General features: G+C 51.8%; 2 protein-coding genes across 8 annotated transcripts; both read right to left on the bottom strand.

The window, feature by feature from the left end:
* Positions 1–859: 859 nt before the first annotated feature.
* TMEM44 (transmembrane protein 44) lies at positions 860–9,434 on the bottom strand. Of its 5 annotated transcripts, none has more exons than XM_052804976.1 (11): positions 9,214–9,434; positions 9,005–9,128; positions 8,649–8,742; positions 8,194–8,360; positions 7,670–7,807; positions 7,217–7,387; positions 6,948–7,073; positions 6,323–6,427; positions 5,849–6,007; positions 2,170–2,354; positions 1,560–1,669 (listed from the first exon to the last, which is right to left on the bottom strand). In XM_052804976.1, exons 1-10 carry the CDS (start codon positions 9,345–9,347, stop codon positions 2,208–2,210), a joined length of 1,365 nt encoding a protein of 454 aa, XP_052660936.1. In that variant the 5' UTR covers positions 9,348–9,434; the 3' UTR covers positions 1,560–1,669; positions 2,170–2,207. The 5 variants fall into 5 exon arrangements, with proteins under 5 accessions (XP_052660935.1, XP_052660931.1, XP_052660936.1 ...); XM_052804973.1 differs by having other exon boundaries at positions 7,670–7,756; XM_052804974.1 differs by having other exon boundaries at positions 1,561–1,669; positions 2,198–2,354; positions 7,670–7,756.
* Positions 9,435–11,895: 2,461 nt separating this feature from the next.
* On the bottom strand, positions 11,896–24,738 carry LSG1 (large 60S subunit nuclear export GTPase 1). Of its 3 annotated transcripts, XM_052804194.1 has the most exons (14): positions 24,612–24,738; positions 24,411–24,528; positions 23,992–24,112; positions 23,314–23,400; positions 22,329–22,415; positions 20,209–20,269; positions 19,332–19,508; positions 17,696–18,121; positions 17,290–17,391; positions 16,330–16,473; positions 15,892–16,015; positions 15,232–15,311; positions 13,807–13,980; positions 11,896–12,444 (listed from the first exon to the last, which is right to left on the bottom strand). In XM_052804194.1, exons 1-14 carry the CDS (start codon positions 24,690–24,692, stop codon positions 12,265–12,267), a joined length of 1,962 nt encoding a protein of 653 aa, XP_052660154.1. In that variant the 5' UTR covers positions 24,693–24,738; the 3' UTR covers positions 11,896–12,264. The 3 variants fall into 3 exon arrangements, 2 of the variants coding, with proteins under 2 accessions (XP_052660154.1, XP_052660155.1); XM_052804195.1 differs by lacking the exon at positions 24,411–24,528 and having other exon boundaries at positions 23,291–23,400; positions 24,612–24,687; XR_008237580.1 differs by lacking the exons at positions 11,896–12,444; positions 15,892–16,015; positions 16,330–16,473 and having other exon boundaries at positions 13,828–13,980.
* Positions 24,739–25,768: the final 1,030 nt, after the last annotated feature.

Genomic DNA, 25,768 nt, shown 5'->3' with positions numbered 1-25,768 from the left:
CCTTGCCCTAGCAGCTCCCACACAGCACTGCGCTCCCATGACCAGCCTCCTCTACGGCAGCAGCTAATCCTGCTCCCAGCCCTGCCTGCGTGGACATGCTCTCTGTCCCTGTCCCCACCACTCTGACACGTAATCACCTGTCACTCTGTCCCCCAGCCACTCAGCAGCGCTAGACCCTTTCAACACGTTCTGCCACCAGCTTTGGGATGTTTGTACACCCAATAATTATGTATCACTAGCAAATCTTGGGGTCTCGCTTTTCTCAGCTCTTCCAGAGCATTTAAAGTAAGATTTCTCTAGTCAGTGTGTAAATGAAGGACACAGATGGTCCCATGGGATGGAGCAGGAGTAGGCCAGGTTACCTGTTGCTTCAAGACTCATTGCAAAGCATCACAAACACTGCTGCCCGCTGCGCGCCCATGCAACAGCCACGCACAGCGGCTGCGCCCCGCTGGCTCCGGAGATCCCAGCTCGTGCAGACATCATCCTGTGCTTTAGAAAGCAGCTGAGGTGCCCACCCCACCGTCTGCGGCAGAGACTTTTGTTTCACTTTGGGTTATCTTATCGCCATAGGAAAGGCAATACAGCAGAAGAATTTCCTTTCCTTTATGTTTCCAGCCTTTCCATTGTCTGGCGTCTGGATTTCTGAGCCTCGCCACTCAGCAGTTCGCTGGGGCCTTTGGAAACATGAATGCAGGCACTTCTTATCAGCAGGAGCTCTGCAACGGCTCCTTTTGCTGCTGCAGGCAAACCAGGCAGGGTCTGGCTGCCCCAGGGCCCCATCCTCAGCCTGCTAAGCCTCACCCTGTTAAGGAGCTGTGCATTTTCCACTGCCTGAGGCAAGTGCCAGCTCAGCCATTCACCTGGAGCGATGGCAGTGCCAGGCAGCATGGCTTGATGAGATTTCACCATGGTGTTGAAACACTACGGTCGCCTGTTTCTTTCTTCCTTCCAGTTTATTTAGCCAGAGCAGAGTCCAGAAGCCAGGGCAGGATGCATGCCATTGGGAAGGAGGGACAGCTACAAGCCACCAGCACCTCAGAAAAGACTGTGGGAGACATCATCAGCCCAGGGCTATAGCAAAGGCTCTTTCCCTGATGTGCTCCTTGTAGGAGCCACCACCACCCACCCTGGGGCAAAGAGCTAAGCTCCAGCTGCAGGGAACAAACTGGCCCCAGTTTTGCTCTCCACTGCTCTCCTGTGCGGAAAGCTCTTCTCTTCCCCTGTGCTCTGTACCAGAGAGGAGCAGGAGAGCAGCCAAGCAGGTCCCCAAGCCCTCATCCTGGATCTTCTTGCTCCAACTGAGTGTCCAGGCCACCCAGGGCTGGGCAGCAGGGCACAACAGGTGGGTTTGAAAGATAGATGAGGTTTGAGACAAAGCAGTACTTCATGTGCAATAAATCCATCAGCATAGGCTGCAGGGTCCTGGGGATCCCCGCACTGCAGCTGCAGCCTCACCAGTGCCCACGTGGCCCAAGGCGCTTCAACGTGCTCAGCCCTGTGAATGCAAACTGGCTGCTCCCTCCTGACCTTTGCATTGTCTCCTACATTTCTGCAGCTTCCTCTGGTCTGCACCACACACATTTTGAGGCACAAAATCATCCCAGGGCAAGAAATTCACCTCCCCATTGCAGGAATCAGCAGCAGTCTCCTTTACGGCAGCCAGCACCTGCAAGGCAGACCACAAGCAATGGGTCAGTCCCCCACATACAGCACCTAAGACATGTATAACCTTCCAGGTGGGTTTCTGTCTCGCTGGTCCCTGGCTTGCGGTGCTAGTGTTCAGCAGTCAGGGATGACTGGGAAGCGTGGCAGCCACCAGTGGGGACTGTCCCTGTCTCCTGCCGTGCTAGGCAGATCAACGGGCTTCAATTCCAGAGTCTGCAGAGCATGACTGGCCAGGGCTTGTAACCCCCAATGCTGAGGAAAACACCAGCCCGACCAAAAGCGGAGACTGCTGGGCTTAAACCCAGCCAGGAGGCTGTACCCCTCCCTCAGCCCCAATTCCGAGAAGTGCAGCCAACAGTGTCGGACAAGGGGGACCCCCACACCCCTTTGCAGCAGGACAAGGGTGCAAGGAGGTGCTGGAAGCTGTCACTGTTCCACTGAGGCAGTGCTCCAGGCACAGTATGGCATGGCAGCCTGTGATGGCAGCCCAGAGCTTATCACCCTTCCCAGGGGAGCCCCGAGGAAGCACCTTCTGCCGTTTACTGCTTGCTCAGCCAGGGGGATGGGTGCTCGGGGCGTCTCGTAGGAGCTGCAGGTTGTCCGAAGGTGCCTGGGCACAGCACAGAGCAAGGCTGAGCAGCAGGGCTGGGCTGGCTCCACTGCACTGTTGCATCTTCAAAGTCCCACTGTGAAAAGCAAGGAGCAGGCAGTGGCACAGCCGGGTGCGAGGGAGCCCTGGGCAGCACTGGGCCTGCACCGCCTCCTTCCAGAAAGGGGAACTGGCTATATTTGAAACTAGAAAGTATTTGCTTCTCCCTTTCTCCATGACAACGCAAGCAAAGCTCAAAGCAGAACAACACTGGTTTCCATTTTTCTCATGCGCTTCCCACCCAGGCACTGTGAGGAGAGGGCTCAGGAGCACACCGGGTGGTGGCCGAGTGAGACATGGAATGTGTCAAGAGAGGGAGAATCCCTTTTCCCTGGGACCCCCCCAGCAACAGTTCCTGAGCATCCCCCCGAGCTGCCATGAGCCCAGCCAGTTCTGAAAGTCACCAAGCAGAAACAACTCTTGCTAAGAACTCTGAAGCCCCAGCTGAAGCTCGGGCTGGTTCACCGACACCGGCCAACACAAAGGGGATCCACAGAGGCTTCCAGCTTCCCTTTGCTCTGTGCAGGCAGCAAAAGCCTGGCTGGACTGCGGGAACTTCCCGTCAGGGACACAACGATGTTTCTGTTTCTTTGCCTCAGTTGCTATGACGCCCAAATGACAAGGGTCTGGGGATCAGAGGGGGACATTTCCAGGAGAACAAACCCAAGTCTGCTCCACCTAGCAAGCACAGCCCTCCAGCCCTGACACCACCCACAGGACAGACCCTTTTCCCACAGCCGCAGCAAGAAAAAACACCAGGGCAGAGTTCCTCTGACTCAGGAGCAGTTTCTTTTCCTCTTGTCCTCACCATGACCTTTCTTCATGTCCCAAGATGTCTTGGGCACCTCAGGCATTTAGCCCTGAGAGATCATACTCTGAGGTACCCTGGGGAGCTACTCCCTGCCTCTCTCCCAGCAGCCCAGTGATATTTTTCCCCAGTATTTTTGCTGCAAAAGGAAATTAAAAAAAGAAAAGAAAAAAACTCAGGAAAAAAGCTGGAGTAGAGCCACCACACAGTGGGGGTGACAGAGTACAATGCTGCTCCTTGCAGACATGTCAGGTAGAAGAACCTGCTGAGGCCAGGCAATGGCATAAAGCTCACAGGAGCAGGGAAAGAGCTGTGAACAGATGGGGAAGAAAAAAAAAAAAAAAAAAAAAGCTGGGTCTTACTTTAAGCAACGGTGTTTCAGGATAACCAGGAAAGAGCTGCTTAACTTCACAGAAACAGCCCGAGAGGCCCTGGACACAGCTCCTCACTTGCCAGGGCAAGAGCCGCTTTTCCCACCGTGGTCCTCTTGACCACCTCCTTGGGCAGGCTCCCGGGATAGCTAGTTCGTGTGCCACTCTGCAGGGGTGCGTGCGGTGGGAGTCCCTGGGGACCTGCCCCTCTGCTGGGATCCCTAACTGGAACAGGACCCAGCGCTGCTGGGCTGGGGACACCCGCCTGTGCGGCCAGGGCTGCTCTCCCTCTGCCTTGGAAAGGCCGGCCCCTAACGGCAGGAGGGAAGGATTTCAGCCTCCTCCAGAGAAGTAATGAAGTATTTTTTGGAACAGGCAGCGACTGCAGAAAGCTGGCGAGATGCACACATGGCAGCCCCTTGCTGCGGGACTCCCTGGTGCAAAAGTCAGCATCCCACCGATCCTGGAGCTGAGACGTCGGGAAAAGATCAGAGACACCTGACCCAGACAGCCACACGGCGTGGTCTGCAGGGGGGTGACGGGAAAAGGACTCTTTTGTGTAGTGCTGGCTCTGCCAAGCTGAGGGGAGCAAGGCTCGCACGTCACCTGCCATGGACTGCAGCGTTAGAAGAGCCACAGCACCCCACAGCAGAGCGGCTCAGGGATTTGCAGCTGGTGAGTGCATCCTGGCATCCCTCTCACTTGCTCACCCGTGACGCTTCCATTTTCAGGGACAGAGTAAAAAAATATTGCTCTCCCCCAAAACAGACTCTGCAAAGCACGTTTTCTAGTAGATGAGTGGCCTAGGCAGCAGCTCTGACATGCAATGGCGAGTCCTGTGTGTGAAGAACAGCCCCAGCCTTCTGGACCTCCAGGGCAGAACTGGGGCCAGTGTTGCACCAGGGCGACCTGAACTGAAACTCTCTTGCAGCCAACAGCAGCAGCCCGAGTGGAAAAAGCCCTTAGGAGAAACTAAGCAAGACTACCAGGAGGTAGCAGGGAAGCTCTGAAAAGGTACAAGTCTTGCTCCTCTCCCGATAATAAAACTCCACTAACTAGTAGGCAGACAGAGAAGGGCCAATGTAACACCACCCAGAGGGACCCTGTGAAATCCACTCATTTCACAGCAGCTTCTCTGCAGGATCACATCAGCTACAGCTCAGAGTACAAACACTCTCTTTGAGTGAGTCTGGGACAGCCAGGAGCTCACCCTGGTTCCAGCCTTTTCAGGAGGAGCCATGGATGGGCATTCCCCAGGCGGGCAGGCAAGGCGGTGGGCAGGCAAGGCGGTGGGCAGGCAAGGCGGTGGGCAGGCAAGGCGGTGGGCAGGCAAGGCGGTGGGCAGGCAAGGCGGTGGGCAGGCAAGGCGGTGGGCAGGCAAGGCGGTGGGCAGGCAAGGCGGTGGGCAGGCAAGGCGGTGGGCAGGCAAGGCGGTGGGCAGGCAAGGCGGTGGGCAGGCAAGGCGGTGGGCAGGCAAGGCGGTGGGCAGGCAAGGCGGTGGGCAGGCAAGGCGGTGGGCAGGCAAGGCGGTGGGCAGGCAAGGCGGTGGGCAGGCAAGGCGGTGGGCAGGCAAGGCGGTGGGCAGGCAAGGCGGTGGGCAGGCAAGGCGGTGGGCAGGCAAGGCGGTGGGCAGGCAAGGCGGTGGGCAGGCAAGGCGGTGGGCAGGCAAGGCGGTGGGCAGGCAAGGCGGTGGGCAGGCAAGGCGGTGGGCAGGCAAGGCGGTGGGCAGGCAAGGCGGTGGGCAGGCAAGGCGGTGGGCAGGCAAGGCGGTGGGCAGGCAAGGCGGTGGGCAGGCAAGGCGGTGGGCAGGCAAGGCGGTGGGCAGGCAAGGCGGTGGGCAGGCAAGGCGGTGGGCAGGCAAGGCGGTGGGCAGGCAAGGCGGTGGGCAGGCAAGGCGGTGGGCAGGCAAGGCGGTGGGCAGGCAAGGCGGTGGGCAGGCAAGGCGGTGGGCAGGCAAGGCGGTGGGCAGGCAAGGCGGTGGGCAGGCAAGGCGGTGGGCAGGCAAGGCGGTGGGCAGGCAAGGCGGTGGGCAGGCAAGGCTGCGGGCAGGGCTGGCACACTTGTGCGAGTGGATGCAGAGATGCTGTGGTGGTTCGCCCGTGCCTTGACAGAACAAGCTAGTCTCCACACTCCACACTCCTTTTCTGAGCTCTGCTCTACAGAGCAGCCTGTGTGCCTCAGCAGCCTCCTGGGCATTGCTTTGGGATGGACCTGTCCAAACAGGGCTCTAGACCTGTCCCCAGCACCAGGGCTGTCACCATATGGGGTGGACGCCTTAACGTACACGCTGCAGCAGGTCAAAGGCCCAAGAGAGAAGAAACAGCATCTAAAGAGCCAGGAGCAGGCACTGACCTCGAGCTCCGAGTTGACGGAGGCAGCGTCAGAAGAGCTGGATGAGGAGAGCCCAGTGTGCAGGGCCGGGAGCGGGGGGCAGGCAGGGGGCTGCGGTGGCACGGGGCCTGCTGCACCCATCTGTGCATCCCTGGGCAGCCTCGCCACACTGTGACCAGTCTGAGAGGTGACAGAAAGCAAGAGGAGGACATCAAAGGGAGACAACACTGGGGAAAGCACCAAAACCCAGCAGCCCCGGTACATGCACAGCACCTCGGGGCTCACGTTGCAACAGCATCTGCAAGCTGCTGGCCTCTCCATGCTGTGCAGAACAGCAAGGCAGATGCATCCACTCCCCACCACCCCCAAATCTGGGCATACACCCTACAGCCATCCACAGAGACCCCATTCTCTGCCAGAGGGGTGAGAGCATCCCTGACCTCCCCGGATCCTGCCCCAGCCCAGGGGGTGCACTGAGCCCCGGCAGCCTCTCACCTGCTGCACCAGCCTGATCATCAGGTCTAAGCAGTGGCTGGTTGCCACCATTCTGGGCCCAGACCTGGGTTTTGGAAACATGTTAAGTGGGGCCCAGTTCACAGCCTGCAAAGGAGAGTGAGCCACGTCAGCCACAACTAGGAGTGCTGCGCCTGCACCACAGCCTGCACCAAGGGGCACAGCACCCATCCCCATCCAACAGCAGTGTCGCTCCAGCCGCACCACGAACTGGGGACCTGGGTGGGTGCAGGACAGTGTTGAGCTGACACGTCTGGATCCTGCAGCCAGGCCCTCCCCACCTTCCACAGGGTGCAGGGGGGGGGGCAAGGGACCCCCACCAGCCTCCCCCCTTGCAGTGACCACTGGGGCTCAGGGAGCATCTAGGGGCTGCACACCAGTGCCAAGCTGCTCCCAGGTCAGCATAGCAGGAAAACGTGTGTGGTCCTGTGGCGAGGGTGATGTTCCCAGTGCCAGCCATGCCCTGAAGCATGCTGACTCTCTGTCCCCTCCTCTGTGTGGCCCCGGCCCCCAGCATCCCTCCACCCTCCCCTGGGGTGGCAGAGCAGTAACACTGCTGAGCCAGGCAGCTCTCCTTTCCACTCTTCAACCAAAGAGAGGAAAAAACCTCTTCTTCCACTGCTCTTCTGTCACCTTCCTCTCCATCTCCAGCCAGGGGGACCCAAGCATCAGGGACCTCTGGTACAAGCCGCTGGCCCATCTGGCTCTTGGCCGTGCAGGTGACAAACAGGAGCTGAGCCCCCATTAAGGGTATTTCTGGAGTGACAGCAGAGCCCGCTCCCCCCGCCCAGGCACCAGAGGTCAGGAGAGGAGCCATGCCCCATCCTCCTCCATGTGCCAGCTAAGAGCCCTGGGAGAGGAGCTGGAAAAGGATACGACCACATCCAGCGCAGCCGAGCCCAGGGCGATCAGGAGCCAGGGCAGGGCCCTCAGGACGTGCGCAGGCTGCTGGTTGTAGGTGACAATCGCTGCTGCGTAGAGGACGCTGGCTGCGGCGGAGCAGAGGGTGGCCCACAGCCGCCTCCACTGGCATGCCTTCCCCCTGCACTGAGCCACCCAGAGCCTGCTTTGGAGCCACGGACCCCGTCCCCCGCTGGGGACACTGCTGCAGCCGGCACGGGGACCCTGCAACCCCCTGGGAAGGGGGCTGCTATGCCAAACCCTGCAGCTTCCCCAAGGACTGAACGGCCGGGAGGGGCTGTGCAGGGGGCATGGGCAGCCTGCATCCTTCCAAAGCTTTGCAACAGGATGCAGGAGTCACTGTCACGGCTGGGGAGCCCTGCCTGGGACTGGGGGACATAAGGGCAGCCGTGCCCAGCAGACACTTACTGCTCTGGAGAGTGTGGGGATCCTGGCCGTGAGGGCAACAAAGGCAGAGAGCAGCCCCAGGACAAAGCCCAGCGCTTCCCTGTTGTCCTGAGGGAGGGAGAAGAAACAGGGGAAGCAGGGGAACACCTCCTTCACAGCCTGCCCAGAGAAGGGGTCTGGAGAGAGCCCAGCACACACATCCCAGCAGAAGCCCTGTCCTCACTGCCCCCACCACCTGCTCCAGGCCGCCCCCCCCGATGACCCCAGGGACTTCACTCCCCCTCCTGCCATGGTGTGCAGGGGCTGCCTCTCCCGGCCCCCACCCCCTGGGGTGCAGGGGCTGGTGGAGGTCCTGGGGGACCAAAGAGCACCCCCGGACCAGCCTTGGGCACGTCAGGGACACGAAGCCCTGGGAAGCAGAGACACCAGCTTGGGCGGCCCCAAGGCTGCTAAAAGGGAAAATGCAACTGAACCCGCCAGTGCTCAGAGCCTGGCAGCTGCCTGTGCCCACCCGGCCCTGGGGGGACGAGGAGGGGGCAGCTCACCTCGAACACTGCCCCGAGCAGCCTCCGCTGGGCTCCCTTGAGCTGCCCCCGGGAGGGCCAGGGGCTGGGCACCAGCAGAGACCTGCCAGCACCCACAGACAGGGGCAGGGTGAGGGCGAGCAGACCACCCCGCAGCCGCCGCCACCTCCTCCTCCGGCAGGGCAGACCTGCATTGGACATGGGATCGCTTTCAGGGCATCATCCTTGGAGACAGGTTTTCCCCCTCCCGCCCTCGTGGGCTGCACTGGGTCCCCCACTCCTCGCCTGGCCTGGGGGCCACCCAGCCACCCCCTGCTTGGCCAGGGTGCCACACCACCACCTCAGGTGCTGCTGTCCCCAAGGTACCTGTGCTGGGCTGCCCAGCCAGGGGCACACGGCGCTCCCCGAAGCCCTCAGCTCGGAGCAGGTTGCCGCCAACCCACACGGATGGCAAGGAGGGGTATACCTGCACAAACCTGCTATCTTATGGGACTCAGGCGGGCACGGGGGAAAGAGGATGAGCAGGAAGCGGACAATATCGGCCACAGCCATGTAGGTGCCTGTGAGGATCTGGGGAGAGACACGACGACGGCACAGGGAGGCTGAACCTCCCCAAAATGCAAAACCTCAGGCAGCAGCTCACAGCCCCCCACGACGGCTGCATTTGCCATGCCACCTTGAGCCAGGCTGCCAAAATCCTCCCCCCTCCAGGCCCAGCACCCCAGGGCAGCAGAGTAGCACCTCTGGCAGGCAGGCATGAGTCCCACGGCCACAGCAGAGGGTGGGCAGGGTGCAGGGGGGTCCCTACCCTGCCGCACAGAGCCTTGCCCACCTGGATGCCGAGCTGGCTGGCGAGCAGCGCCCCAACCGTGTTGCAAATGTGGCCCAGGAAGCTGTACAGGAGGCAGAGGACGGACGGCTGCCGATGGCCCTGCCCCGGGCACTCGCAGGACAGCCTAGGGCAGAGGGACAGGCTGCTCCAGCGGGATTTCAGAGCAGAGCAGCCCTGCAGCCTCCCGCAGCCCAGCCCCGTGGAGTTACAGGGAGCGGGCGGTGATCCAGCACAGCGCAGCCAGCATCCAGAGCCCCCAGGACACACAGCTCGGCTCCCCAGCCAGGCAAGCCGCTGGCCAGGCGGCAGAGTCACTCTGCCCCGCGGCCAGCATCCCCGGCATGGCTGGCTCCGAGCGGCCCTGGGCAGGCAGTGCCACCACAGGCTGCCAGCACCGCCCCGCAGGTGTGGCACCCAGCACCACCCTCTGCCCACAGTACAGCACCCCAGGGTAGAAAGCACGGAGTGCTGCTGGGAAAAGACTCCGGGATGGACTAGGGCTCCCGAAACTGGGCACAAGAGACCTGGAGAAGAATGGCAGCTCCTTCCCTGCAGGGAGGAGAATTGTAGTTCATGACGCAAGCACAAGGTATCATAAAAAGGGCAGTTCAGCTTTAAACTATATTCCCAAACTGGCTCTGTGTTTCTGCTGCAGGTATCAGTGCAGCAGGTAATGACATGAGCCAGGAAAATGAACTGCTTGCATTATGAAGCAAAGCCCCCTAAAAGGGGAAGCAGACCGCTGGATTGCTGAAAGTGCTGTGGATCCCAAGGAACAAACTGAAGCTGCTTGCAGCCCACACACTCCCTCTACATGCACAAGGCACTTTAAGAAAACAGCACTCACAAATGGAAACTTGCCTTCTGCAGAAAGCAACAGGAGCAGCCGAGAGGTTCATTCAGCAGGTGGCTAGGGCGAAGCACAATGTCTCCTTTGTGCAGGCTCTCCACAACAGAGCAGTCCCCACATTGCCTCACGCCTTCCAGCTGCTCGTATGCGCTGGGTTGAGCTGTCAACACAGCCCGGCCGGCATTCGCCGGCAAGGGTAGGGCAGGGCGGATGCAGTTCAGCAACAGACCAAACCACCACAGGAAAGCATTAATTTAACCATTGTCCTCACCTACTACCTAGTTTGCCCACTGCTCAGCATAAAATATTAACAAGCCCTTAGGTCCACAACTCTGGTTTATGGTCCTTCTATTGAGGCAAGAGTCCTTTAGCACAGCAAGGAGCAGTTTGCATTTAAGAAACCTAGGCAAACATTATTTGCTCCGTTGTATTTATATTATCCTCCATTCACTCATGCAAACACTGGAAGTGGTTTGGCAGGTCTTGTGGCCAAATGTTTCTGTGAGCAACAAGCAAAGTCATCCCAAGTCTCAGGCCCTGGGGATTTCTGTTACTCACTAGATTTGGAAGGGTCTACACCAGGACACAGCCTGGCCAGCAAGGAGGCTCATGGAGATCCAGCTGGCAGGAAAGGGCTGAGAAGGCAAAAGAAGAAAATTCAGGTACGTGCAACAAGATCTAAGAATTCAAAATGCTTTGAAAGTAGAGAAATAGAATAGAAAAAATATTTTAAAACTTCAATAAACAATACCCCTAATTCAATTTGACAGGTAATAGCTTCACACAAGACAGGGCAAAAAGAAATGGGCATTTCTGAGCAATCAGGTCCCTAAAGTATTATAAGGAACAAAAGCAGAAACCATTCCTCAAGGAGGGTGGGGAAGTCTGATCAGAGACCGATTTGGCTAGGGCACAACCTCTTTAGGAAACAAAGGCAAAAATCACCTTCTCCAAGTGAACCAGATTAAACAGTCTCTCCTGAGAATCTACTTTCTGCTATGGACTGACTTAAAATACCATTGACCATACTCATTCAGTATAATTATGCTTTAGTTTTACAGGTGGCAGGGAAATATCTTCCCTCCAGTGATGTAATTAAGAACTTGAGAGCAGGGACTCCAGGGGAAGCAGGAGCCGAGGCAACAGCTCTGCTGTCAGAGGACCCTCTGCATACAGCCAGTTTGCACTGTGTACAGGACAAGCATACCAAGGGTCACAAAGCCAAAACCAGCTTGGTTGCACGCCCCACATCTGCTGTGGCTTTGCTCAACAGTTGCTTTCATCTCTCCATCCACACTTAAGGCCTAGAAAGTACAAAATTACAAGACAGCGATCCCTTTTTTAGTATCAGAGACCAGCGTCATCTATTAGTCTGCTCACCACCTAAAAACAAAGCACAACTTGTCTTTGCAAGCCTTTCCAGTCCTATCATTACTCCCTGTGCTGGACTAGGAATGAAGAGCACTGTCCAAGTGCACAAATACTTTCTCAGGAGGGCAACAAAGGAGTAAATCTCACTTAAATCTGACCCCAAGTAAGTACTGTCTTTTTAGCATCAAATACTAATGTACTCATTAAAGTCTGCTATTATGACACTTCCGTGACTAGGTCAATGACAGGTCAGTGAGACGGAACATGATGCCGTATAGGAAGTAAAATCTCAAATATATTTAAGGACAAATTAGCACCAGATTTTTGGCCAGTCACGCAGAGCTAATGTTTTAAAATACCAATGGGAAGTCACACAGAAAAACAACTGATACCAGCTCAGTGTGAAGGACATAAAAGCAGCATTTTCCTTGCAGTGTGCCATGCTCTGCTCTGCCTGAAACTGGGAAATAGGGAGTGGTTTCAGTACCGGATTCTAGAGAATAGGGCTGGTATAGCAGAGAAGGAAGAGGGCAATAAAGATCCTTTTACCTCATTTTTCAACACATATTAAAGTGTTCTGTCAAATCAACAAACAAGCTTTAAAAAAAAAAAAAAAAAAAGAGAGATGAGCAATAGTGTCTCAAAATGTAACAAACATCACTCATTGAAATTCAACTGTTTAAAGATTTTAGTCAGTTTTACAGGGCTTGCTTTGATCCCAACAGCTATAAAATACATCCTTTATGGAAGGAAAAAACATTCTCGCACAGCTCCATCTGCTCCCATTGAAAGGATGTTTCAGCAGCAGTCAAATGTCTGGGCTGGCTTCCAGATAACACGAACGGCCAGGTCTCTTTTGTTCTCAGAAGGGATGAGCTCCAACTATCAGGGCCCACTCTTATCTCCTGCCAAGGCCAATCCATAGCACAGAGCTCCCAGGTGAGCTAGCAATGCCCACTTATGCTTTTTTTTTCCCTCAGTTCAAGCCTGCAGGACACTGCAGTCCCTGCCTTGGAAAGGCCAGAAACTGGTGCCACAGCTAAGCCTCCAGGTGCTTAGTGATCCTGCGAATTTTCTCCTTCTTGTTCCTGTTTCCGTGTTTTTTCCAGGGCTTTCCTACCACATTCCCAGGATTGGGTGTAGTCACAGGCACAAGGCCACTGCCGGGCCGGTATCCCATTGCAGCCCGGACCCCTTTCATCAGGGCACGAACATTCTCCTGGAAGAAGAGACATAATCACCAATGACCGATGAGAAGATACTTAAGCACAAGGAACTGTGATATGTTAATAAATCCAGACACAGGCAAGCTCAAACCCACCAAGACCTGCTCAGCCCCCAGCTCCAGAGCTGTGGGCAAGGTCACGCCACACAGCCAAGTCAAAGCCCGCCAGCACACTCCAGTTCTGTCTGCAGCCATGCCTCACTGTGCCAGGTCCTCAGCACCTACCTCTGCAAGCAGAGGCAGAGTGTTGACAAGACACTGAGCTCTGACAGACATTAGCTACAGCGCTAGAATTGATTCTCACAGTCTCTGCTTTGCACACAACAAATTGTCTTTGCAAATAAATCTGGCATCTGTGAAAGCCAGAGACTAAAATAACTTGCTCAATTCTGGAGCGTGGGTAGCAATGCTGGGGCTCACAGCTCGTGCCAGCACTTTGGGCAGCCAGAAGAAGAGTCTGGTAATCCCAAAAATTCTTTTCAGGTCATAGTTTTCCGAAACAGCTCACTGTTTTTTGAAAAGGGCCTAAGTCCTTGTTTTCAAAATGCATGACTATCCTTAGCTGTGCTGAAACAAATACTGTTCATATCCAGCTAACCAAGTAGAACAGATCACACTATCCTATGACCCGTCCTCTTCACTGCTAAACGCTGTTCTGATCTTTGTCAGGTACGTGGACTTAATCAGTTATGGATCTGACATTTCATTACAAGTCATTAATACATTTTTTCAGTAGCGTAGAGGCAAAACGGATCCCTGTGGGACCTAACAAGAAGCATACAAGTTAAGAGAAATTCCCATTTTCCACTTAATTTTGAGATTTCTCAATTAGATTTTAAATCCATTTCTGTGTTCTCTTCACCTGATTTCAGGTTCTGAGTCAAAACAACCATGTAGTACTAAATCAATTGTCTTAAAGAAGCTTATCATGACCCCTAAATACATCACCTCAAGAAAGGAAAGTTAGTTTGAAGGACCTGTTAGTCCAAAACCATGTTCCTGGTCAGTTGCTGTGTTACACCACCCTCCTTCCTTATCCTTCTTCCCAATCACTCTGCCATTTGCTCAAGATTAATGTTAGGCCCATAATGATGAGGGTCACCCTGCTGACCTTTTAAAAATCAACTGTGTGCACCTCATTAGCTATCTTTGAGTTTCAACTAGGACATTCCCAGTGATTTAGGAGATAATACAAAGAACAGAGCGCTCTTGGGTAGAAATTACTTGCAGATGCCAATGGCATCTAACACCGCTAACTCAACCCAGCACCCCTCCATTCTCAAAGCTATTTTCTCCAGTAACTATGACACACCAGTACTGTACTAACTCCTAGAATAAATCCCCTCCAGAACTTACCTGGTGGAAAAATGTTTTGTCCACCACATTTTCAATTTGTTTTGCTTTGGTATTCTTCTCAGGCTTCACCTGTCCACTGGCCTGCACAGTTCTGCTCTCTGGGCATCTTTGATGCTGGTGCTGAAAATCATTTGGGTCAATGCCAGGAGGTGGATGGCAATATAACAGCTTCCCCTGTGAAAGCAATGGGATACAGTTACTACCAAAAATCCTCAGAAAAAGACCCAGAGAGGAAAGAAAACAACTCCAAACCTAAGAAGGCCCCTAGAAGTCCAGGGGCTCGCACTGGCAGTCTAACTATCAGTACACTTTATTTCTCCTCCCAGGCAACAACTGGCTCAACTTCCAAGTTAAAGTACTATTCCACCTCTATTTCTATTTGCAATGTCCAGTGCAAACAATACAGTGCAAAACTCTCAGGAGTACTGGAGGATCCTTGTTCTGGTTTCAGCTGGGATAGTTAATTTTCTTTCTAGTAGCTGGTATAGTGTTATGTTTTGGGTTTAGCAGGAGAAGAATGCTCATAGCAACAACTGGAAACATCAGTGTGTTAAGCAGTAAGTCAAGGATTTTTCAGCTTCTCGTGCCCAGCCAGCAAGAAGGCTGGAGGGGCACAAGAACTTGGGAGGGGACACAGCCAGGGCAGCTGACCCAAAATTGGTCACATGGTATATTCCATACCATGTGACATCACGCCTAGTATATAAACCAGGGGGTAGATGGTCAGTGGCAGATCACTGCTCAGGCATCAGTCAGCAAATGGTAAGCAACTGCACTGTGCATCACTTGTCTTTTCTTGGGCTTTATTTCTCTCTTTTTGTTATATTCCTTTTCATTACAATTATTATTATATTTTCTTCTTATTACTGTTGTTATTATTATATTTTAGTTTAGTTATTAAACTGTTCTTATCTCAACCCACGAGTTTTACTTTTTTTTTTTCTCTTATTCTCTCCCCATCCCACTGGGAGCAGGGAGGAGTAAGTGAGCAGCTGTGTGGTGCTTAGTTGCCATCTGGGGTTAAACCACAACAATCCTATTAAGAAATACTCAACAATAAGTTGCCGAGATGTGCTGTAGAAGCATGCAGTATTACAACACTCAGAACTACAGTCCTTAGTGCCAAATACTGGTCCAACTATACAATATGGGTTTGTTTTCTAAATATCTGTTGCCTATTTTAGAGATGTGATAATTTATTTAGCTAGCACCATATTTTTAAGCAATCTTTTTAAGATTAAGCAGCTTGAGAAATTCAATTTATTCTTTTAAAACATAAAAATAGCCCCATTTAAAGATTATTTTGACATATGGAGATTTTATCCAGAGAAATAAAGTTCACTTTATTGTGCTCCTTCATGCTCCAGTGAAAACTTCAAATCACCTCCTAGTAGGCAAGAAAACCCAGATGCAGGAAGCACTTACACTGACATAGTCTTTTAACACATATCGAGCTGATCTTGGCTGGTCTGGCTGTCCATGAGCTGTCATAAAGCCTCTCATATCTGGAAGACAAATCCAATGTACATTCTGCGTCAGTACAAGAGAATTAATATATTCTTCTCTGCTGCCTAACTGTACATTTGTGTCCTTTCTCAAAAAAACTCCCTTAGAAAGAGGCTTCTGTTGGGGAAAGCAGGGAAAAAAGGGAACACTGATGACTGTAGAGGTACTGCAGAAGCATCCTAATCTGAAAGGAATGATGAGAGCTGACATCTCCCTACCACCAGAAAACCTGCTGTTTTTTTATTTTTAAGGCCAGAGAAGATTAATTGATCAGAGACTCAAACAAGGGAGATAAACCTTCACTGCATTCTTCAAAGTCTAATTCAAGACTCAGCTGATGGGAGGTATCTAAAAGGATAAGAGTACCACACTACACAGACTGGCAAGGCATTTCAACATCCTCAACACAATCACTACATCTCTCAGACAAAACTGGCCAAGCACCACTGCAACAAACACATGAGATTAGCTGTTAACAAAGGCCCTTCCTGAGAGGAGGGCAAGTCCTAATGGAGAGGTTCAACGCACAACAAGCCTGAGTTGGGCCTAACTTTAAGTTTTAAAGGAATCATCACTCACATCCATATGCCGTTAGCAGCTCTTCAGCTGTTGGTTTTCGATCTGGATCCTCATCTTCCCTTGGCCTTATGATATTTATTCCATAGGTTGCTTCCAAAATGTTTCGTGGGATATGCTGGCAAACGTAAGCTAGTGAAGGAAACCACCTGGTGATTTTCAGCTACACAAGTCATCTTGCCCTGGTCACTCCAAGAGCACACATTAAGAATGACTTTTAGATTTTGTCACAAACCAGAAAAACGATGCCAGTCTGACAACAAGACAAACTTGAAATGAGATGGGGAAAGACCAACACAGCAGGGCTGTTTCATCCAATGTGTGTCCCCACTGCCCTCAACGTGTGAGCACGTGTGCCCCTAGCAGGGCTGGAACATGTTACGCTGCATACTCCAGATCCAACACTTGCAGACACTCTCACGAACCTCATGCAAAGGATATTAGAGAAATGGGTGGGACATGGTCCCTCATCTGGTCTATAGGGAGAATTCCAGAACAAATCATTTCTGCCTTGGTAGAGATGAAAGATGGCATCACCAGACCAGGGCAATCACACAGGCACAGGCCAGGCTCCACATACAGGGTCTATACAATAAATAACCGATGAGTTCACCAAGGCAAGTCAGTGTCCATGAAGGAGGGAAAAAAAAAAAAAAAAAAAAAAAAATCAAATACATAGATGGAACAAGGATGCAAACAAGAATAAGCAGAAATTCTACTACGACAGACATCTGCCCTGCTGGCCCCAGCCAATGAATTAAGGAAATCTGATGTGGAAGACAGCAGCACTTCCAAGGTTCATAAATAAGGTGTCCAGATGGGGGCAGCAAGATCTTCAGAGAGAAGAAAGCACTCCACAAACCTTTAACTGTGTTGGACATTTTGAAACAGGTAGATTGCACAAGTACAAATCCACAACGCTCATTATAGCACTGGAGTTGCTACCTCAAAATTAAGAGCTTGATCAATATAAAAATGGCAGCATAATTAGACTTATTCACAGCAGTGACTGTGGACAAGATGGATGGTTTGAAAGCTTGACCTTAAGCTATTCAGAGGAGCATTCACTTTTCAGAGGTTCTCTCCTCATAACTGGTGCTCAAAAAAGAAGGGCCAAGCTACTTAAATAAAATCAGGAGATGGAAAATATCTCCCATTGCACAGCAGCTTCTATGAGTGACTCTCAAACTGCAGCAAGAGTTTGGAAGCAAGAACTATAGTTCCAAAATTATATACATCAAGCCCACCCCTCTCCAACCTAAACTCTGCTGGGCAAAGTTCAGGTTGGCAAACAGAGTTCTCAGTGAGTCCACTTGGTTACAACTAGTTCATAATGAAGCTCTCTTCCACTGGGGGAAGGGGGGCGGGGGGGAGAAGATCAATGCTCTTTGTTAGCAATACCTGAAAGTGTTTCGTACGGCCTGGCGTAGCAGACACTGACACCTTCTTATTTCCAAGGATTGTGTTGATGGTCGAACTTTTGCCAACATTAGGGTAACCCACCTAGAAGACAAAGAAGTGGAATGGTAACAGTGCTATCAGGCAGCGTGATGCCAGAAGACTGGCAGGGCTCTGACACAAAAGTATTTTAATAAAACATACTAAAAAAATTAAGGCAAGCAGTGAGGAACGCTGGGCTCCAGGAACTTCAGAATTAATCTTTGCACAAAACCCTCAGTGACTTGTGCTTACTAGGTTTTTTACCCTTATAGGAAGTCAGGCTACAGGATGAATTTTTCCCATGGAAGGCATATGGAATTAAAATTTAGATTAAGCAAGTTCCAGTTAAGCACTAAGTCCAACTTACCAGCCCAACATTTACTTCCCCATTCTTCACCCTTGATCCATCATGCATGGTTTTGAATATCTCCAGCAGCTCATTTCTCTGTACCAGATGGCTGAAGTTCCTGATGTTCCTGTTCTCCTCCTGTACTACATGCTGCACTGCAGCACCATCAGTCCTGCTTTCCATCCTCTCTGGAGCAATAGCTTTTACTGTGTCCCCGTCTTCATCTTCAGAACAGGTTTGCCAGGCCTCCTCTTCATCTTCTTCACAGTCTTCATATTCATCACTACTGTCATCGTCACTAATCAGAACTTGGTTTACAGTTTGCAAAGCGTTGCCTGAGGATGTGCTTTCTGCGCTATCTTGTGCTGTGTCATCGTCTTCTTGACTGGAGCTTTCATCCTCAGAATCACTCAGGTCCTCTGCTACATCTTCAGTGTCTAGTTCCTGTGTGAACAGTATTTCATAGGTGAAATGCAAAGACAACACTAAGGCATCCTGTTGACTGCAGTTGCTGCAGCACAGTCAACTGTGTTTTCATCAGCCAGATCCCAAGGATTGACAATTCACTGCTTACATCACACAGGTTTTTCAGGGGTCTTAACTAGGATGTAGAAACAACTAACCCATTTTAGGAGAACGGCAAAAGTATTCCAAGAGACGTTGTCAGCTTCATTGTGAAGTCATTAAGAGGTTTCTCTCCAGAAGCACAACTCTAAATGCATGCATACCCACAGCATCTTTACACACAGCAGGAGCAGAGCCCAGCAAATTTTTTTTTTTTTTTAAATTATCAAGTGTTCCTAGTAATAGGAATGAATGTAAATTTTTCAAAATGTTCAGAACACAAAGCCATTTTGTTTCAGGTCTAAGTATGTCATTAAAATAATTTCAAGCTGTCTTGTTTTCAGTTCAACTCTTTTCTTCCCTGCAAACAGTTCACATTCAAAAAGGAAGACCTTTTCATAACAATAGTATTTTGACCTTTCTTTCCAAAAAAGAAAACAGAACTAACACTTTCAGTCTTGCTTTTAAATCAATCGGTAAAAACATTTTATCCAAGGACTGTAAACCAGCAGAACAGACTAGGTATTTTTGGGTGCCATCTATTGATAACCTGTAACTTGGGGCAGCAGCATGGTTTGTTCTGCTGGGCAAAGAAAGGCTCTCAGGTACTTCAGGTTCTCTAAGAAACACCTCCCCTCTCTGGGAAAGAAAAATCCTCTGTACAGATAACCACATCCCTCACAGCATCCCCCTTGGAAAGGATTCCAATTCTACCAATGAGTTAAGAGTTTGCAAACAGACCTACAAGGGCTGTTTCTGTAGCTATTCATAGGTAGCCTTAAGGAACAAATTTACCTTCTAGTTCAGTATTATTTATCATGTCAATAACCTTGAAAGAGAAATTGCAAGCACTACAAACAGCGACCGAACAGCGCACCACTTTGTTCACCATTTTACTCTCCTCACTTTTGCCTCTGAATCAATCATTAAAATGCTGGTTTACACTGCATCGGTCCTTAGAATAATCCTCCTTGAGACAAGGACTGTGCCCTTCCTAGAAAGGCGCTCAGGTATATCACAAGCATAATTACAAAGCAAGTTATCACAGGCAGACAGCACATATCCAGTTGGAACTGGCCATCTGCAGTACCTTTGCTTCTCCGGATAGCCGTTTGCACTCTGCTAAAGCTGACCAGAACACCACCTTAACGCCCTCTTTCTCAAAGAACTGTGCCCAAGCAGCCCGCTGCTCCTCACTCAGCAGATCTGCTTTGTTTATCAGGATCATGTTCTCCTTGTCATTGCTGACTTCCTTAACATAACTTTCCTGAAAAAAACAAGAGAAGGATCAGTTTGTACTCTGGTTTGGACTTCTCCTCCTCCCAAGGTGATACAAGAGCAGCAAGACAAGTTACCCCATCCAGCTCCACACAACTGTAGCTAAGCTTACCGTCCCCTGGACTAGATGGAACCGGTGTTTAGCAGAAAGCTACAAGAACAAATTGGAGCATTCGACTACTGCAATACACCTTGTTTCTGGCCACATGTGCAAACACCTTGTCTGCTTAGAGCCATGACAAGATACTAATCAGCACCTCACAGCAGGAACTCCTAAGATTAACTATTTGAGCAATTTCATATCTCATCGATGCACAGTGTTCTATAAACTATCATTACAAAGTTATCACTTCAATAATTCCTGATCTTTCACTTCCACCACAGTAAACCTCACCCATTTTTATTCCACTATGCTTTTAAACAGAACAATTCCTTTAAGTGCAGAGAATTCTAGTGGGTAATGAGAAGTAATATAATATCTGCAATGTAACATCTGCAAAACTGCCTCTAAATCTGCAACACTGTGTGAAATATCAAAAAACATTGAAGAAAAATAGTTTGATGCCAGAATACTTGCATAAATAAGGTATCCAGTTAGGCACAACAGCTTTGAGGTGGCTAAATGTATTAAATCATATAAACTCTAAGAAATAAAATGAAGACAACATTCAAGAAAGTGGTTTACTTACCAGATCTTGGCATCTAAACAGAAGGGGGTTTCTAGCATCTACTATCTGGACTACAATATCACTGCAAAAATAAAAGAAAGCCCCATAAAGTACTCTTTCTTACCTTGCCTCAAAGAAAGCAGCAAGGCACAGCATGTTACTGTATTATCCTACTAAGTACCTTTACTGAATTAACAAAGCATCTCAGCATCCCATATGCCCCAACAGAACCATGCTTATGCTACAAACCAGTACTGCTGTACAGTATTTCTCCCTCACTTGGCTAATTCTCCTGTACAGCCAGCAAGGGGAAAGGAAGCACGTGAGTTTTGTCAATCCATCTACCCTTCAGAAACACTCAGCAGGCAAGAACCAGAGCAGTGGTATTCTACCCTTTAGAATGTTACTAAAAACTGTGATAACATGACTTTGTTTCTGTCTATTCTCATCCCCAAACTGTAGCGGGGTGGCTACAGAGAGGAAGAAGAGGTGGTCTTCCTACACAGCAAGATATTCTGGAACACTGTTGTCCCCTTTGCATGAAGGAAGATGTACAAAGTCTCCCACAAATGACCTGCAGATTCTAAGCATTTGCTATCGGGCATTTTCAGAATTTCCTTTGTGCGTTTCTTGTCACAAAAAGCATAGAACAGTCAAAACAATAGTCTTAGACTCCAGTAAAACATGTTGCTCCCCCATGCAAGCAAGGCCGTGCAAGCATGCTTTTAGGAAACATCTTCCAAATCCAGACACCAGGTTGCTACCACATATATGAGCAAGGTTCATCAGTTCTACATACAAATTAAATGTACTGCCTTCAGACACCAGAGGCATCCATGCTTTTTTCAAAAGGAGGGGGAAAATTTAACTACAGCCTCTTCCACTAGAACTTCTTCAGGCAGGTAATTTAAAATACTGGTGGCCACATGCTGATTCTATTTGTTTGACAGGGATTTCTCCTAACTCAGGACAGCTTCAGAACACCACGGGTTGAATGGAAGAATTTCAAGCCTTACTAGGCAGTTGGTTACATATTAAAAAAAAAAAAAAAAATCAATAACCCCCCCAAGGGAGTCATTTAATAAGCCACATGGGTACAAAGAGGTACTGAACAGTTACGGAAATTCAAAGATCAATATGAGAGAAAGCTGACACCATGGTACTGGGATGGGATACAGAAAAGTTACCGAATCACACAGCTGGGAGCTACTTTGAAACAAACACAAGAAAAGGCTGACAACAGATCAAATTATCTGGCAAGGTAAGGGACTGGACGACTTTTCCGTTCAATTCTGAGACAGCATCCTCACTCTACATGAAATAAAAAGCTCCAACAAGAGCAGAAAAGCATTAATAACACATTCCAGCCACCTCAAAACACATCATACACTCACACTGCATATCATGATACCCTATAGTGGATGCTCCCGACCCAGCTCTCTCCCAGCCAAAGGCCCAGCAGCACCCAGTACAAAGCCACTTCTGTGAAAGGACTAGCTCACCATGACTTCACTGGTGAAGTATTTTTCAATTTTAGGAAAATCAGATGAGATGATCTCAAAATTAATTACTAGTGAAATTAAATGCCCCAGTTAGATTAACGTAGCAGATAGCACTCCTATTGTATTACAGCTCAGCAGAGCAAACAAAGCTATTTCTGTGATATGACAGGCTGTTGTCTTTTGTGCACTGCTGCAATTTCTCTGCATGGCAAGAGGCCAAAGACCAAGAGGCTCTTTCTTTCCCAACATTATTTAGTTGATCTCCCTTGCCTCCTGCCCCTGAATGTCAGGCTGCAGCTGTGTGGTTGAAAAAGAGGGGAAAGGGTAAATCTTGGCAAAAGACCTCAAAGACACATTCTCAAAAGAGGCCTCCCACATAGAGTTATTGGAAGGGGCCAGGAGCAGCAGCATCTGAAGAATCATCAGGGACTTGCAGCAAACGGCCTGCAGAATCACAGTGCTGAGAGCTAGCATGCACCACTAAGCAGCTGCCGTTCTTCATGTCGCATTTTGATCACTTCAAAACAAAACTGTAATTGTTTTTCCTGTGCTCAGACACTTGAAGCTTGACTCAAAAGCTTAAATTCAGGAAAACACATTAAAGACGAATTTTAAAAAGCAGATAGTGATATACTTTACCTTCTTTCAATGACTCTCCAAAGCTGACGCCAAAATTCCAAGTTTCGTTCAAATGGGGTTAGAATTAACTTTTTTTCTTCCTCAAGGCTAAGGCAAAACAGAAAAAAGATGTCCTATTTAGCCCACGTCAGGCAATAAGCACACCACCACCTCATCCGTAGATCCAGAAGGCTTTAGTTTCAGAGAGCGCTATCAAATCAAACTCATATATAGGTACTATTTCTGCTAGTTTTGCAAATACATCAAGCACCTGGCTAAACTGGTGTCAGTGGCACTGGTTCAGTGGTGCCGCAAAGGCTCCTGATCATGCCAATGGAGAAGCGGTAAATGATGGAAAGAGCAAAAACTCATTAAAAGTCTGCCCAGGAAATTTCAGAGCCACAATAATAAACCACAGAATTTATCCCAAATGCCAGCAGTTATTAGTCAATCGAGTATCACCTGGGGAAAAAAAAAAACCAAACAAAAAAACCCCAGAACTTGGGGTTGGTACCTGAAATGACTCTATACAACCCTTGACTTGCTGTTACCACCACCTGAACAACTTTACTCAGGGCAAGCGTGGGTTTGCAGGGTGTGAGCAGATACCACCTAATTCTCCAGGCCAGCAGATCCAGCACCGGACCCGCACAAGCTGCTGTACGCAGGCTGGCAGCACTGCACTCTATTCAGAGCAGCACTGTTACTCTTAGAAGACACATTCACCACTCCCCCACCTCGCAGGCAAACGCAGAACAACACACTCCATCCTGAAGAATTCTAACTGTAAACAGTACAAGAACATGCACACACAAGCGAGCTTTGCAGAGCTCACCACAAAGATGTGTCTGGATTGTGGCTGGGATGTCCAGCCTTCCAGAACAAGTACAGGGAGATACTGACAAGACATTAATTTTATTGGTCCAACAAGGATAAACACAACCCACTGCTTCCTGTGTCTCCAGATGCCACCAGCTACTTACCCAGACACAAGTGGCATACTCACTGGGCAAGCTGTCGCCTCCATTCGAGAAAGCTCTCCCTCTCAGCTTGCTTCAAGTCCTCTGCACTGGTTGTCCTATCCCATCGTGGCCTGTAACAGGCACATTTTGGAGGGAGTGGTCACACTCAGTAGCAGGCACACCAGTTACATTACTGCAATAAACATCCATAAAGAACACAGGTGCCACGCATTCAGCTATACAGAGATGTTTATAGTTCAGACGTGCGTGCACCTGTTTTCAGCAGCTTTAAGTACGCGTTTTTCCCTTGTTCCTTCTAAACTCCGCTAGCTGGGGACACTATCCTATGTACACTAGATCTCACAAGGCTGTTTTTTTGAGCCAAGATTTGTAGGGCGTTTAAGATGAGGGATTCGTCTCTCTGTCCACCAAGCACAGAGCTCTGGAAAGGGTTACTAGGTGGCCTGGATGCAGCAGCTCCAGCGGTGCCAGGCTTTGAGCAGGAAACCCACACCATCAGGACAGATGGGCTGGGGCTGGCAGCACCTGCAGGGCAGGCAGGCACCTGTGCTGCAGGTTACAGCACGCCCATGCAGGCTAGGTAGTGGTTTCCCCAGAGCCAGGGAACTGACAAAGCAGAGGGCTGTCCCCAGGCTTGCAGCCACCGAGAGGCTGAGGCTGCTCGGCAGAGAAGGAACCAGGCCCAGCCCTGCAGGACTCACCTCCGCGGGATGCGCAGGAACTGCCGGTTCTCCTCATGCAGCTGCCGGACACGCTGGGCCTCCTGGGCCGTGAGCAGGCCAGTGCGGCTCTGGGCAGACACGATCTGGATGTTCAGCCGCTCTGCAGGGAGGGAAGGACAGTCGTCCAAAGGCAGCTGTCCCCGTCCCTGCCCGTCACCAGCCCTGCTGGCCCCTGCCACCCCACCCCATCCCTGGCTCAGGACCCCTGAGCCCCTGTCCCCCCGCCCGGCCAGCCCCAGACGCACTCCCACTCCCCCGTCCCAGAACGGGTCCTGGCCCCCCGCCGGGTCCCCGGCCCCGGGACCCCCCTCCAGCCCCAAGGTCCGTCCCCCCCGCCCCACCCCACCCCACCCCTCACCGGGCCCAGCCGCAGCCCAGGACCTGTCCCGGCCCCTCACCGGCCACGAAGCGGGTGCCGGCCAGCTCGGCCGTGGCCAGGAACTCCTCCAGCGGGCTCTGCTCGGGCGCCGACCGCAGCTCCGGCCCGCGCTCGCCGCCCACCTCGCTGGCGTGCAGCTGCCGGGACAAGACGCTGCCGTCAGCCCGGGCCACCCCGGCCTCCCGCCGCCCCGGCCCCGACCCCAGCCCCCCCGCCCTACCCAGGAGGAGGCGCCGCGGCGCTCCAGGCCGCGCTGCCGCTGCAGGCAGCGGCCCAGCCCCGCGCCCCGCTTCTTGCCCATGCCGCCGCCGGAGCCGGAAGAAGGGGCGGGGGGCGGCCGCCCCGCTTCCGCGGTCCCGCCCGCGTTCCTCCGCCGCTCCCCGCCGCCCGCGGAGCAGCGTTCCGGGCAGGCGGGTTCCGGGGCGGCCCCGTGCTCCCCGCGCCCGCCGCCGGGCGGCGCCACGGCACCGGCACCGCCGCGCCCACGTGACCGCGGCCGCCCGCCACCCTCCGCCCTGCCCGTCCATCTGTCCGCCCGCACCCGCGCGCGTCTCTCCGTCCATCTCTGTGCTGCCCTGCCCGTCCGTCCGTCCCTCCCTCCATCCAACCTCACACTGCCCTGCCCGTCCGTCCGCCCGTCCCTCCATCCATCCATCTATACCCACGCTGCCCTGCCCGTCCATCCATCCCTCCATCCATCCAACCTCATGCTGCCCTGCCCACCTGTCCGTCCATCCATCCATCCAACCTCATGCTGCCCTGCCTCTCCATCCCTCCATCCATCTATACCCACGCTGCCCTGCCCATCCATCTGTCCATCCATCCAACCTCATGCTGCCCTGCCCATCCATCCGTCCATCCCTCTGTCCATCCCTACGCTGTTCTGCCCGTCCATCTATCCATCCATCCATCCATTCATCCATCTGTCCATCCATCCACCCCCACACTGCCCTGCCCATCCATCCCCTCCATCCATCCAACCTCATGCTGCCCTGCCCATCTGTCTGCCCATCCATCCATCCAACCTCATGCTGCCCTGCCTCTCCATCCCTCCATCCATCTATACCCACGCTGCCCTGCCCATCCATCTGTCCATCCATCCATCCAACCTCACGCTGTCCTGCCCATCCATCCGTCCATCCCTCTGTCCATCCCCACGCTGTTCTGCCCGTCCATCTATCCATCCATCCATCCATCCATTCATCCATCTGTCCATCCATCCACCCCCACACTGCCCTGCCCATCCATCCATCCGTCTGTCCATCCATCCATCTCCAGGGTGCTCAGCACATACACACGCCTCTCCAACGCTCCCATCCCCCAGCCCAGCTCTGACCCTCTCACTCCCACAGCAGCCACCAGCCCCACCGTTAACAC

The sequence above is a fragment of the Harpia harpyja genome, chromosome 12 (assembly GCF_026419915.1).
Source record: "Harpia harpyja isolate bHarHar1 chromosome 12, bHarHar1 primary haplotype, whole genome shotgun sequence".
Taxonomy (NCBI): domain Eukaryota; kingdom Metazoa; phylum Chordata; class Aves; order Accipitriformes; family Accipitridae; genus Harpia; species Harpia harpyja.
This window is presented reverse-complemented; position numbering and strand designations above follow the sequence as displayed.

Excerpts from the sequence above, each read along its gene's own strand:
- TMEM44 (XM_052804976.1), bottom strand. The coding sequence starts at position 9,347 with ATGCCGGGGATGCTGGCCGCGGGGCAGAGTGACTCTGCCGCCTGGCCA. Across the intron at positions 8,743-9,004 it reads CCAGCCAGCTCGGCATCCAG|ATCCTCACAGGCACCTACAT; the intron begins GTGGGCAAGGCT and ends GTCTCTCCCCAG. Across the intron at positions 8,361-8,648 it reads TGAGTCCCATAAGATAGCAG|GTCTGCCCTGCCGGAGGAGG; the intron begins GTTTGTGCAGGT and ends TGTCCAATGCAG.
- LSG1 (XM_052804194.1), bottom strand. The coding sequence starts at position 24,692 with ATGGGCAAGAAGCGGGGCGCGGGGCTGGGCCGCTGCCTGCAGCGGCAG. Across the intron at positions 23,401-23,991 it reads TTCCTGCGCATCCCGCGGAG|GCCACGATGGGATAGGACAA; the intron begins GTGAGTCCTGCA and ends TGCCTGTTACAG. Across the intron at positions 15,312-15,891 it reads GCTGCTAACGGCATATGGAT|ATATGAGAGGCTTTATGACA; the intron begins GTGAGTGATGAT and ends TTTGTCTTCCAG.